Genomic DNA, 14,487 nt, shown 5'->3' on the forward strand with positions numbered 1-14,487 from the left:
CTAAATAAAAGACATTCATGTGAATACCTATGAAATACCAAATATCAATAGTAAATTATTTTTACCTGGTAGTGGAAGTGTTTTATTTTATTCAGGTATGGACTACTTGCAACGAGGTTCACACTAAGGTGTTGTCCAACCCGGAATGTTTGGAAAGTGGCTGCCCAAGTAATATACAAGTAGCTTTTGGATCTTGAGTGATAAGCTTTTGCTCTGAATTCCTTGGAGTAGGGGTATTCAGTATCAAGGGTAGTCTACATTAGAAGATAAGTGAAATAAATTCAGATTATATACATATTTAGCATAGGTAAATGATTAGCTTCCAACTCAACTCTGGTAACAGTATTAGCATAAAAACCTAGCAGCAGTATCTTTTTGTATGGTGAAAACCTACTGTGTCCACTGACGATAATAACCAGAAAACTTTGAAAAATAGGACAGATTACATTTTAAGTCATACATCTAACAGAAACAGTCAGAAAACTGTTAAAATGGTCTTAGAAGCACTGGAATCCCTTTGTTTACAATCTTAACTGCTCTCTTGCACATATACAGTAAGTAATAATATCATTATAAATTTAGTTACACATTTACATTCAATGGCCACTTTATTATGTACACCTATTCATTAATGCAAATATCTAATTAGCCAATCATGTGGCAGCAACTCACTGCATAAAAGCACGTAGACTTGGTTAGGAGGTTCAGTTGTTGTTCAGCCTAAACATCAGAATGGGGAAGAAATGTAATCTAAGTGAATAAATGTTGGTGCTAGACGGATGGTTTGAGTATCTCAGAAACTGCTGATCTCCTGGGATTTTTTTTTTTTTTACGCACAGTCTCTAGAGTTTACAGAAAATTGTGCAAGAAACAAAAAACATCCAGTGAGCATCAGTTCTGTAGGCAAAAATGCCTTGTTAATGGGAGAGGTCAGAGGAGAATGATCAGACTGGTTCAAGCTGACAGAAAGGTGACATTACAACAGGGGTGTGCAGAAGAGTATCTCTGAAAGCATAATAGAAACATAGAAAACCTACTGCACAATACAGGCCCTTAAGCCCACAAAGTTGTGCCAAACATGTCCCTACCTTAGAAATTACTAGACTTACCCATAGCCCTCTATTTTTCTAAGCTCCATGTATCCATCCAAAAGTCTCTTAAAAGACCCTATCGTATCCGCCTCCACCACCATTGCCGGCAGCCCATACCACACACTCACCACTCTCTACATAAAAAACTTACCCCTGACATCTCCTCTGTACCTACTCCCCAACCTGTGTCCTCTTGTGGCTACCATTTCAGCCCTGGGAAAAAGCCTCTGACTATCCACACCATCAATGCCTCTTATCATCTTGTACACCTCTATCAGGTCACCTCTTATCCTCCATCACTCCAAGGAGAAAAGGCCAAGTTCACTCAACCTGCTTTCATAAGGCATGCTCTCCAATCCAGGCAACATCCTTGTAAATCTCCTCTGCACCCTTTCTATGGTTTCCACGTCCTTCCTGTAGTGAGGCAACCAGAACTGAGCACAGTACTCCAAGTGGGGCCTGACCAGGGTCCTATATAGCTGCAATGACCTGGATGTGGGGGTAGAAGGGTGGGTTGGCAAGTTTGCAGATGACACTAAGGTTGGTGGTGTTGTAGATAGTGTAGAGGATTGTCGAAGATTGCAGAGAGACATTGATAGGATGCAGAAGTGGGCTGAGCAGTGGCAGATGGAGTTCAACACAGAGAAGTGTGAGGTGGTACACTTTGGAAGGACAAACTCCAAGGCAGAGTACATAGTAAATGGCAGGATACTTGGTAGTGCGGAGGAGCAGTGGGATCTGGGGGTACATGTCCACAGATCTCTGAAATTTGCCTCACAGGTAGATAGGGTAGTTAAGAAAGCTTATGGGGTGTTAGCTTTCATAAGTCGAGGGATAGAGTTTAAGAAACGCGATGTAATGATGCAGCTCTATAAAACTCTAGTTAGGCCACACTTTGGAGTACTGTGTCCAGTTCTGGTCACCTTACTATAGGAAGGATGTGGAAGCATTGGAAAGGGTACGGAGGAGATTTACCAGGCTGCTGCCTGGTTTAGAGAGTATGGATTATGATCAGAGATTAAGAGAACTAGGGCTTTCCTCTTTGGAGAGAAGGAGGATGAGAGGAGACATGATAGGTGTACAAGATATTAAGAGGAATAGACAGAGTGGACCTCTTCCCCAGGGCACCACTGCTCAGTACAAGAGGACATGGCTTTAAGTTAAGGGGAGGGAAGTTCAAGGGGATATTAGAGGAAGGTTTTTCACTCAGAGAGTGGTTGGTGCATGGAATGCACTGCCTGAGTCAGTGGTGGAGGCAGACACACTAGTGAAGTTTAAGAGACTACTAGACAAGTATATGGAAGAATTTAAGGTGGGGGTTATATGTGAGGCAGGGTTTGAGGGTCAGCACAACATTGTGGGCCGAAGGGCCTATAATGTGCTGTACTATTCTATATCTATATTCTAACATTATCTCTCGGCTTTTAAACTAAGTCCCACGATTGAAGAAGGCCCATGCACCGTATGCCTTCTTAATCATAGAGTCAACCTGCGCAGCAGCTTTGAGTGTCCTATGGACTCGCACCCCATGATCTCTCTGATCTTCCACACTGCCAAGAGTCTTACCATTAATACTATATTCTGCCATCATATTTGACCTACCAAAATCAAACCACTTCACACTTAGCTGGGTTGAACTCCATCTGCCACTTCTTAGCCCAGTTTTGCATCCTATCAATGTCCTGCTGTAACCTCTGACAGCCCTCCACACTATCCACAACACCTCCAACCTTTGTGTTATCATCAAACTTACAAACCCATCCCTCTACTTCCTCAGCCCGGTCATTTATAAAAATCACGAAGAGTAAGGGTCCCTGAACAGATCCCTCAGGCACTCCACTGGTCACCGACCTCCATGCAGAATATGACCCATCTACAACCACTCTTTGCCTTCTGTGGGCAAGCCAGTTCTTGATCCACAAAGCAATGTCCCCTTGGATCCCATGCCTCTTTACTTTCTCAATAAGCCTTCGATGGGGTACCTTATCAAATGCCTTGCTGAAATCCATAAACACTACATCTACTGCTCTTCCTTCATCAATGTGTTTAGTCACATGCTCAAAAAATTCAATCAGGCTTGTAAGGCATGACCTGCCCTTGACAAAGCCATGCTGAATATTCCTAATCATATTACAGGTTTCCCCCGCAATCCGAAGGTAGAGTGTTCCTATGAAACCGTTAGTAAACTGAAATGTTGTAAAGCAAAGAAGCAATTACCATTCATTTATATGGGGAAATTTTTCTGTGTGTTCCCAGACCCAAAAAAATAACCCACCACATCATACCAAATAACCCATAAAACCTAAAATAACACTAACATATGGTAAAAGCAGGAATGACATGATAAATATACACCCTATATGAAGTAGAAATATTGTAGGTACGGTGTAGTTTCACTAATCAAAAATCAGGAAGACAGCGAGCCAAAATCGATTTGGAGAGAAAAAAAAAAATCAGCACGTACACACATGTGCAAGGCTTCACGGTCATTGTAGTCTTTCTTGGGGTAAACACATGTATAAAGCGGGCGTCTTTTTCTCGTAAAAGCAAAAGCCCTCTTTGGTTAGCGAAAACAGGTACTAATGTAGGTCTTTCGTAACAGTGAGTTGTCGTAAGACGAACGTTCGAAAAGCAGGGGACACCTGTATACCTCTACAAATGTTCATAAATTCTGCCTCTCATCCTACATCGAACCTTGAAGAAGATGGGCACATCAGCAGAAGACCACAAACATACACTCAGTGGCTACTTTATTACGTACGGCAGGTATGTAATAAAGTGGACACCAAGTGTATTTTTGCACTTCTGGGCATATTTGCCCAGGCTTCTACTGGAAAAATACATTTTAAAATCCATTTGTGCATTATAGTACGTACTGTCCATCATTTCTGTTTCTGTACTGAAGAAACAGTTATGAGCCAACCATATTTATGAATCCGGTGTCATATATGAACCATACCACTTTAGAATGAGACAGTTTCTTCTCTGAAGGACATTAATTAAACACCTGGGATACTGATTAAAAATTAAAAGTTCCATGGTTTATTACTACTGACACTCATGGGATTCAAACTCATGTCCCTGAATCAATGATTCATCATTTTAATTGCTAACTGAGTAATTTAACCACCACTACTTTGTTACCAGGTCAACTGAATGAGAGAAATAGACCAAAACAAGTCAAGAAAGTGCTTTTCTTTCCATCGTATGGATGGGACACAGAAGAGTGTCTCCTTTTATTGCCCTCAAGGCCTCTCTTACTCAGGAAACTCATCCTTGTATAGCAGATACCCTTTAGGCCGTGCAGGGTTCTCATGCTTATTCCTGTCCAGTTTCAAAGGTGTTTGGATGGATTTATATGGCTTCATTTCTGAGCTGCTCCTTCTCCTCCTCATTTTTGCACATTTTAAAATATTTACTAACTGTTTCCATGCCCTAAAATTTTGACTCTATGTCTCTGTTCACAGATGTTGACTGACCTGAGTATTTCCAGTATTTTCTAATTTTAAAAAATTACTTTAGATTTAGTCCTTGCACTTGTGGCTATTTTGAAATTTTAATTTAGTTATGCAATCAAGTTAAGTGCCTCTATTGTCAGACTGATGTTTCTTGGGTTACAGAAATGTGTACTTAGACTTCCAAATCTAAACCACTTTTTCCTCAACATTCCCTTTGTATTCCAATACTCATCTCATAAAATGGTAGGCCATTTAATGCTATTTATGTATCTTTCAAGAAAGATATGATGGCAAGTTATCCTCAGCTACTCTCATAACCTTCATCCTGATTATCAGCACAGTACAATTACTAGTTATCAGCTTATTCAATGAGTGAAGAATTTAACAGAAAGGAAATCAAAATGAGGAATTCTTATTAAATATAATGCACATAAATATTAAAATCCTGTCAGTGTAAAATATCTCAAAAAGCCAGTTGCTTTTATTTATATTTGATGACATTGTTCATGTTCCACTTCCTATTATTTCTATCCTACAAGTCCTTCTCACAAAATGTTTCTTTCTTCTGGATTGAAAAAACATAAACAATATTTGCATTCAGTGCCCATTGTATATCTCAGATCACCTTTATTAATCTAATCTTTATACTGTAGACTGCAATTTGTACTTATGTCTTGAATGGGATCTCCTGTTTTTGTCAACTGACCTTAAATTCTAATTCTTGAAGTTCAGCTGGAAGATTGATAGTAAACATTGCAGTTCCATCATTTATTTTGGTCATCTTTCTGCTATTCAACTTTGATAGATATATGTCTTGACTTCCACTGTCTTCAAAAACTGCCTTTGCAGAAAATGTAACTGCAACATTTCCAGCTGGATATCCCAAAATGTCTTTTACTTGGACCTGTTAAAAAAAAGTTAATATGAGGTGAAATAGAATCCAATATATTACATTATATAAATAATTCCTATAGATGCAAGACAAAATTAGTACAGAAATTTCATTCTCAGCATCCATAAGAACAAATAAGATTAAAACAAGAATAGGAAATATGGCTCTATATGCCTGCTTAAACATAGCTAAGGTAAAGATACTGGCTGATCTTTTAACTCTGCTAATTTCTTGTACATTCCATATCCCTTGATTCACTTACTATCAAATAATCCATCGATCTCTGTCTAGAATATAGTCTACTGAACCTCCACAGCCTGTTTGCAGAGTAAATTCCAAGATTTATTACCTCTGGATAGAGAAAGTTCTTCCCATTTCTATCCAGAATGATCAACTCCTTGTTTGGAGGCTGTGCTTTTTGTTTAGATTCATTTAGAGTCATGCAGCATAGAAACAGGCCCTTCTGTAAACTGGTTCATACTGACCAAGATTCCCATTAAAGCATTTGGACTGTATCACTCTAAGCCTTTCTTATCCATGTACTATACCTGTCCAGATACCTCTTAAATGTTGTTAACATACCTACCTAAACTTCTTCTGGCAGCTCTTCTAAATACTAACCACACTTTCGGTGAAAAATGTTGCCCCTCAGGTTCCTACTAAATTGCTCTTTTTTCACCTTAAACCTATATCCTCTATTTCTTGGTTCCTCAACCCAGGGAAAAAAGACTGCATTCACTTTATCTATGCCTCTTACGATCTCATTCACCCTCTATTAGATCACTTCTCATTCTCCCAGGCTCTAATGAAAAAAGTCCCAATCCACCCAACCTCTCTCCATAACTCAGTCCTGGCAATATCCTCACAAATCTCCTCTGCACTCTTTCACAGGTGCAATTGTAGGTTCCTAACTGCTTCAAAAGAGCAAAGTGAGCTACCTCAACAACTATCGCCCAGTCATACATTTACTGTGATGAAGTGCTTTGAGAGATTGATCATGGATAGAATTAATTCCTGCCTGAGCAAGGACCTGAACCCACTGCAATTATCATTAAACTTCTAGCACAGACACAACCTTACTGGCTCTACATTCAACCTTGGACCACCTGGCAAGAACAATACCTATGTCAGGTTACTGTTTATCAATTACAGTGTAGTGTTTAACAGTATCAGTAATATAATCAACAAACTTCAAAACTTGGGGCTCTGTACCTCCCTCTGCAACTAGATCCCTGTCTTCCTTATTGGGAGATCACAGTCAGTGCAGATCAGTAATAATGTGTCCTCCTTGCTGACAATCAACACAGGCACACCTCAAGGATGCCTACCTAGCCCACTCCTCAACTCTCATGAATGTGTGGCCAGACAAAGACCACCTATTAATTCAGTAATGACACCACTGTTGTCAGAATCTCAGAAAGTGACAAAGAAGTGTACAGGAATGAGATCTGGTGAGTGTGTTGCACTAGCAACCTTGCACTCAATATAAGCAAGGCCAAGAATTGTAGACAACAGGAAGGGGAAGATCAGAGAGTGTCTTGATGAGGAGTCAGCAGTGGAAAGTCTGAACAGCTTCAAGTTCCTGGATGTCAACATCTGAGGATATATACTGGGCCCAACATATTAATGGAATTATGAAAAAAGGACATCAGTGGCTATACTTCACCAGGGGTTGTAGAGATCTGGTATGTCACCCATGACCCTAGCAAATTTCCACAGATGCACCTTGAAGAGCATTCTGATTGGTTGCATCACTGCCTAGTATGGTGGCTCAAATAAACAGGATCAAAAAAAACTGTAGAGGACTATGGACTCAGCCAGTTCCAACATGGGTTCAAGCCTCCTCACCATCAAGGACATCTTCATAAGGCAATGCCTCAAGAAGGCGGCATCTATCGTGAAGAACCATCACCATCTGGGACATGCCCTCATCTTATTACTACTATTGAGGTGGAGCTTCAGGGAAGGCACACACAGCCTTATAGGAGTAACCTCATCCATCTGCTGTCAGATTTCTTCATTGTCCATGAGCCCACAAACATTACCTTGCACTCTATATATATATATAAAATATTTAAAATTTTTATTGTAATGTATAGTAATTTTTTGACTTGCAATGTAGTGTTGCCATAAAACAACACACTTTATGTTATGTCAGTGATAATAAACAGGTTTCTAATTCTAGCTTAATGGCATCTTTCCCTTAGAAGAATGAACACCATATTCCAAATTCAGCCTCACCAATGTCTTGCACAACTTCAACACTGCATCCCAAATCCTGCTATGCTATTGTGCCAGCACATTGCAGATCATCACATGGTGCATAATACAACTGTGTCATCAATTTTACCATCAAAACAATGAATACATTATAAATTTAATTGCTAATAAATTAAAATAACCTTCAGGGTTAAAAGGAAGTTGTAAAAGTGATCTCAAATAGAATCATCCAGCACATTAACTTGGCTCTTGATCCTCAGAGACCACATAGACAATCGAGCACCCTCTTACATTTGCTCGATGCTAATCCCTTTTTATTCTCTCCAAATTCCTACCATCTCCATTCACTCCCACCAGTGCTAACTAACCTTCTAACAACCTACAATGTCTTTGAGTTATGGGAGGAGACTAGCGCTTCTGAAAAAGACCTACACAATTGAAGGAGGTACACAGAGGTCAGGATTAAGTGTGTATCACTGCAACTGTGAGGAAGGATGGATACTAGCAGTACCACTGTACCACCAAACAAGGACCTTCCATCATGCTGAGTTAGCAATACAGTGCCATTAACATCAATATCCATATACCCAATTTTATGCTTCTTATAATGCTCAATAGTGAGAAATCACCTTCAGAAGTGCACTCCTTAAAGTAACCCACTCCTAAACATTGATTTATTTATATTTAAAAACAATATAAATTCTTAAAAATTAAAACATTACAGCAATTTTTGGCAAATGAAAGGAATGACTTATTTAGGGTAAAATTTCAACCATCTCTTTAATTATAAAAGAAATTAAGTTTCCATTTTATTCACAGTAACAATTTGAAGTAGATTACCAACATCTGTTGTCTTGCTTGCACCTTTGCAAAATTATTTAAAAAACAGGACCATTTGATTTGTCCACTTCATCCACATCTACACAAGAGAATGTGATGAAATTGGTGCTTCCTAATGGGTTGCTCCAAAGCAGGGGTTCCCAACCTAGGATCTACAGACCCCTTGCTTAATGATATTGGATCATGGCATAAAAAAAGATTGGGAACCCCTGCTCTGAAGGGATTGTGATGATTTGAATATCATCATTTACAACTTTATACAAAAAGGAAAGTTGGAAGAACAAATAAATCCACCAAATCGGTCAGATTCATGCTGCATGAAAATGCAACTCTTCTTACTTACTATGACGTTGTATGGAAGCCCAGGTTTTACAAAAAGTGGAGTTCCAACCAGGTTAATTAAATACGGTGAGGTGGTAAATTTAACTTCACTATATTCAGCATCTTCAGATAGTCCAGCTAACAGTAAATGCAACAAAAACAGATTATTTTTGACTGGAGCAATTCCTGACCGGCCTGTCAGGAATCTTAATACTTTACATTTTTAAGAGAACCACTGAGTTGACAGTTATCAAACTAATTTCACATCAACCAAGAGCAGACATCTTTGGGACTTATTTTTAGGACACATGCAACATTGTTAAAGCCCTTTCAGGTTGAAAGACCCCTGCAGTTTTTCCGAGAATGATTATCATGCAAGGATATTAACATTCAAATGTGTAACTAAAATAAGACAGACAATTTTGGAATGTCATGTGTTTGCTTCTTCATAAAAGTTTCTGACTTTGGAACCATGGCTGGATGAAGTATGAACAAGATTAATAAACTATTGAAGGGTTTGCAGATCCTTTTAGGCCTACACAGGCAGGCACCTTCCAGTCTCTACTCAGCTAACAAGAGTCACTATTATATTATATTATATTAGTAAAATATTGTTTACTACAAAAGCCGTTTCCACTGCTCTGCTTTTGGGTCACGTCTCCTCTGCATTTCCTGACAGATCCTTGACATTACAGAAGTAATCACCTGGGGCTACAAGGCTTTGTTGGAACTTTAAAAAGATATGACAGAAATTTGGTAAAAAAAAAAGCAGGATAAGTGAGCTCTAAACTCCAGTCTATAGACTGATGAATACAACGTGATGGATCACAGTATCAAGGTGGTAAGGCCTTTCTCATTGTAAGAAACATCAGACTCACATAGCTTCTCAGTCTGTTTCACTCACTCTTTCAGTGCAGCAGAATGTGGAATATACATGAACTTTTTTTAGCTCGTTAGTAAAGAATTATTATCTTATACCTGACAAATCTTGAACTGTCACTCCAATGTACAAAAAATCTTCATGAAGATCTTCAATACCATATCGGTTAATTAATTCAGTTGCAGTTTTAGGGTCGAACATTATAGTTGTTACTCCATTGAACATCTGATAAAAATAAAAATTTGTTAATTTTATTTAATACTGTACCCAAGTCTCCAAAAAAAACTAAACTTTAATTCTGACTTTGATTGTCCTGAACAATGCAATCTTGTGACTCACTGAATGCAAACATTGATCATGTACTTGCTTTTGCAAATCAAGGACGACAAATAGGAACACCAGTTCATTGGATGTACATTCATCCAAGATAAAATATGAATATATAAATGATGAGTGATTAGATTCAAGGGAAGATGGTAAAAAAGGGTTATATTGGCTGAAATACCGTAAAAGCTATAGGGGTTTGCATGGAAGTAGAACTCAAAATCAGAAGGCAAGTCAGGGGAGGAACATTAAGGGAGAGAAAGGAGAAGGAATATGAGATCACAGTGTGAGAATGTTTGGACAAGGCCTGAAAGCAAGAACAGGAGATAAAATATTTGGATCCCCATTGCCTCCGTGCTGCTTTTGGCTTTTGCTTCACTGCCTTGAAATCAAACTTCAAAGTTCAAAGTAACTTTTTTTTAATCAGAGTACCTATAGGTCACCACATACAACCCTGAGATTCATCTTCCTGATGGCATACTTAGCAAATCTATATAATAGTAATTATAACATGATCAATGAAAGATCATGTAACGTGCAGAAGACAATGAACTGTGCAGGTGCAAATAGATAACAATGAATAATGAGAACATGAAATAACAAGATAAAAAAGCCTTAAAGTAAGGTCATTGATTGTGGGAACATCTCAATGGATGGACAAGTGAGTGTACTTATCCTCTTTTGTTCAAGAGCCTGATAGTAGAGGGGAAGTAACTGTTCTTGAAGCTGGTGGTGCAAGTCCTGAGGCTCTTGTATCTTCTACCTGATGGCAGCAGTGAGAATAGAGTATGGCCTGGGTGGTGAGGATCCTTGATGATGGATGCTGTTTTCCTATGATAGCATTTCATGTAGATGTGCTCAATGGTTTGGAGGGCTTTACCTGTGATGTACTAGGCCGAATCCACTACCTTTTGTAGGACGTTCAAAAGCATTGGTGATACCAGGCTGTGATGCAGCCAGACAATACACTCTCCACTAAACATCTATAAAAGTTTGTCAAAATTTTAGATGTCATGCTGAATCTCTGCAGACTCCTAAGGAAGTAGAGGTGCTGCTAGGCTTTCATCATAATTGCATTTGTCTGCTGATTCCAGGGCAGGTCCTCTGAAATAGTTACATGCAGGAATTTAAAGTTGCTAACTTTCTCCATCTCTGATCCGCCGTTAAGGACCTTAGGTTTCCCTCTCCTTACGTCTACAATCCAAAAGCAAACAACCTGGTACTGGCTTCCCAAAATCCCCCATTTGGCAGGCAAAAAGAAGAAACAGTAGCAGGCCACAGATATTGTAGGATCTAAAAGTTGTGGCAGAATTGACAGATAGCCAAAGTAGGCATAGCTGTGACAGAGGTTTTGATTCCAATTTTAAAAATGAGGAGCTGAGCAATAGAAATGCAACTCTGCCACTTGGTCTGATGAAAAAGTGTCAAATTTAGTTTTACTATTATAAAATATTAACATACAAAATAGAATTTAAGATTGTAATAGGAATTAAAGTGACCAGGAAGTATTCACTATAAACAGTTTAATATAAAACAAGTAGATCCGCCTTATTATTGGTCACAAGGAATTGAAGCCATGTGGATTCTTGAAGTATAGCAGATCTGGAACAGATATAATTAGATCAATGAACACAACCGGGAGCAAGAATAATTTGATCAATGTGCAGGAATCATCCAATTTTCAGTTTAATTAATATATTCCAACCCTATTGTTAGAATAGACATTCATTTCATGCTATTTGGTTTTACAGTCAAAAAGTATGTCTTAAAGCAGTTTGGAAAGTAGGAGCACTGCATACCTGGAAACCGGGAGGAACAAAGCTACCATAAAGCTAAGGATGCAATTATAAATATATGAGGTTTACACAGGGAACCTCTTTAATATATATATGTGGTTATAAGGATTTATGAGAAAAGATAAAAAGTATCAATAGTCAAGAATTTATAAAAAGCATGGCTTTCATTTACTCAAAGATAAGATACAAGTGTTGCTGTTCATGCTTAAAAGCAGGATTTATTGGTTGTCAAAAATGCCTTTGAAAGAGTGTTGATGTTTTTGAATTACTGTAAGGGAATACCTATTGTTTTGTGAGGTAGAGAGTTACACCAATTTGCCCATGACAACGTTCGATGGTGTCTGCTCTGATGGAAATTTCCTTATGATGATACTCCTATGAATCAGTTGTCTTTGGTTTTCTTGGTTATAAGTGGTCATGTTTTGAAGTGCACAGCACTAGATTTGTATGTATATATTTAACCTCATATAAGGAGATGTATCTGATTCATTCCCTTGTTCCCAGTTTCTTACATAACTCTACTGTTTACAGGCAGGATTAAGGAAAACCCCAAGGCATTCTACAAGTATGTGAAGAGCAGGGAGGATAAGATGTGAAAGAATAGAACCTATCAAATGTGACAGTGGGAAAGTGTGTATGGAACTGGAGGAAATAGCAAAGGTACTTAATGAAGACTTTACATCAGTATTCATAATGGAAAAGTCTCTTGGTGATAATAATGACGACTTGCAGCAGATTGAAAAGCTTGAGCATGTAGATATTAAAAAAGAGGATGTGCTGGAGCTTTTGGAAAGCATCAAGTTGGATAAGTTGCCGGACCCATATGAGATGTATCCCAGGTTACTGTGGGAGGTGAGGGAGGAGATTGCTGAGCCTCTGGCAATGATCTTTGCATCATCAATAGGGACGGGAGAGGTTCCAGAGGAATGGAGGGTTGCGAATGTTGTTCCTTTATTCAAGAACAGGAGTAGAGATAGACCAGGAAATTATAGACCATTGAGTCTTACTTCAGTGGTTGGTAAGTTGATGGAAAAGATCCCAAGAGGCAGGATTTATGAACATTTGGAGAGGTATAATATAATTAGGAATAGTCAGCACGGCTTTGTCAAGGGCAGGTCAAGCCTTACAAGCCTGATTGAATTTTTTGAGGATATGACTAAACGCATTGATGAAGGAAGAGCAGTAAATGTAGTGTATATGGATTTCAGCAAGGCATTTGATAAGGTACCCCATGCATGGCTTATTGAGAAAGTAAGGAGGCATGGGATCCAAGGGGACATTGCTTTGTGGATCGAGTACTGGCTTGTCCACAGAAGGCAAAGAGTGGTTGTTGATGGGTCATATACTGCATGGAGGTCGGTCACCAATGGAGTGCCTCAAGAATCTGTTCTGGGACCCTTACTCTTTGTGATTTTTATAAATGGCCTGGATGAGGAAGTGGAGGGGTGGATTAGTAAGTTTGCTGATGACACAAAGGTTGGAGGTGTTGTGGATAGTGTGGAGGGCTGCCAGAGGTTACAGCGGGACATTGATAGGATGCAAAACTGGGCTGAGAAGTGGCTGATGGAGTTCAACCCAGATAAGTGTGAAGTGGTTCATTTTGGTAGGGCAAATATGATGGCAGAATATAGTATTAATGGTAAGACTCTTGGCAGTGTGGAGGAACAGAGGGATCTTGTGGTCCGAGTCCATAGGATGCTCAAAGCAGCTGTGCAGGTTGACTCTGTGGTTGAGAAGGCATATGATGTATTGGCCTTCATCAATTGTGGAATTGCATTTAGGAGCCAAGAGGTAATGTTGCAGCTATATAGGACCCTGGTCAGACCCCACTTGGAGTACTGTGCTCAGTTTTGGTCGCCTCACTACAGAAAGGATGTGGAAGCCATAGTAAGGGTGCAGAGGAGATTGAAAAGGATGTCGCCTGGATAAGGGAGCATGTCTTATGAGGATAGGTTGAGTGAACTCGGCCTTTTCTCCTTGGAGCGACGGAGGATGAGAGGTGACAGTGATAGAGGTGTATAAGATGTTGAGAGGTGTTGATCGTGTGGATAGCCAGAGGCTTTTTCCCAGGGCTGAAATGGTTGCCGCAAGAGGACACAGGTTGAAAGTGATGGGGAGTAGGTACAGAGGAGATGTCAGGGGTAAAATTTTTACTCAGAGAGTGGTGAGTGCATGGAATGGGCTGCCAGCAAAGGTGGTGGAAGTGGATACGATAGGGTCTATTAAGAGACTTTTGGATAGGTACATGGAGCTTAGAAAAACAGAGGGCTATGGGTAAGCCTAGTAATTTCTAGGGTAGAGACATGTTTGGCACAACCTTATGGGCTGAAGGGCCTGTATTGTGCTGTAGGTTTTCTATGTTTCTATGAACCTTTGCTGAAAAATCACAAAATCTATGACAATTTAGTGTTTATCATAATTAGTTTCTCTTACCAGAACATGCTGTGCTGCATGTGGCATTAGTTGCTTTGTACCGTGTTTGTCAATAATTCCAAAACGCACAAAGACAGATGCAGATGACACTTTTTTTCCATAAAAATATCTGTAAAATTGCAAAAAAAATCAGTTAATTGTGAACCTAAGTAATGCAGTTCACAAAAATAATGATTTTAACAGTGCATTTTCATCTCAAGATGAAGAAATTAATAAGAGTCTAGCAGAGATT

The 14,487-nt window shown here is 39.1% G+C and overlaps 1 protein-coding gene across 1 annotated transcript in view; it reads right to left on the bottom strand.

Moving 5' to 3' along the window:
• Positions 1-14,487, bottom strand: part of c5 (complement component 5) — a 109,809-nt gene that overhangs the window by 72,439 nt on the left and 22,883 nt on the right. The window contains exons 8-12 of the mRNA XM_073052670.1: positions 14,256-14,364; positions 9,801-9,927; positions 8,845-8,960; positions 5,256-5,453; positions 66-254 (exon numbers count right to left, since the gene is read on the bottom strand). Of these exons, the coding sequence (XP_072908771.1) occupies positions 66-254; positions 5,256-5,453; positions 8,845-8,960; positions 9,801-9,927; positions 14,256-14,364 (739 nt within the window). The remainder of the gene's footprint in view (positions 1-65; positions 255-5,255; positions 5,454-8,844; positions 8,961-9,800; positions 9,928-14,255; positions 14,365-14,487) is intronic.

Source organism: Hemitrygon akajei, chromosome 7 (assembly GCF_048418815.1).
Source record: "Hemitrygon akajei chromosome 7, sHemAka1.3, whole genome shotgun sequence".
In the NCBI taxonomy this organism is placed as follows: domain Eukaryota; kingdom Metazoa; phylum Chordata; class Chondrichthyes; order Myliobatiformes; family Dasyatidae; genus Hemitrygon; species Hemitrygon akajei.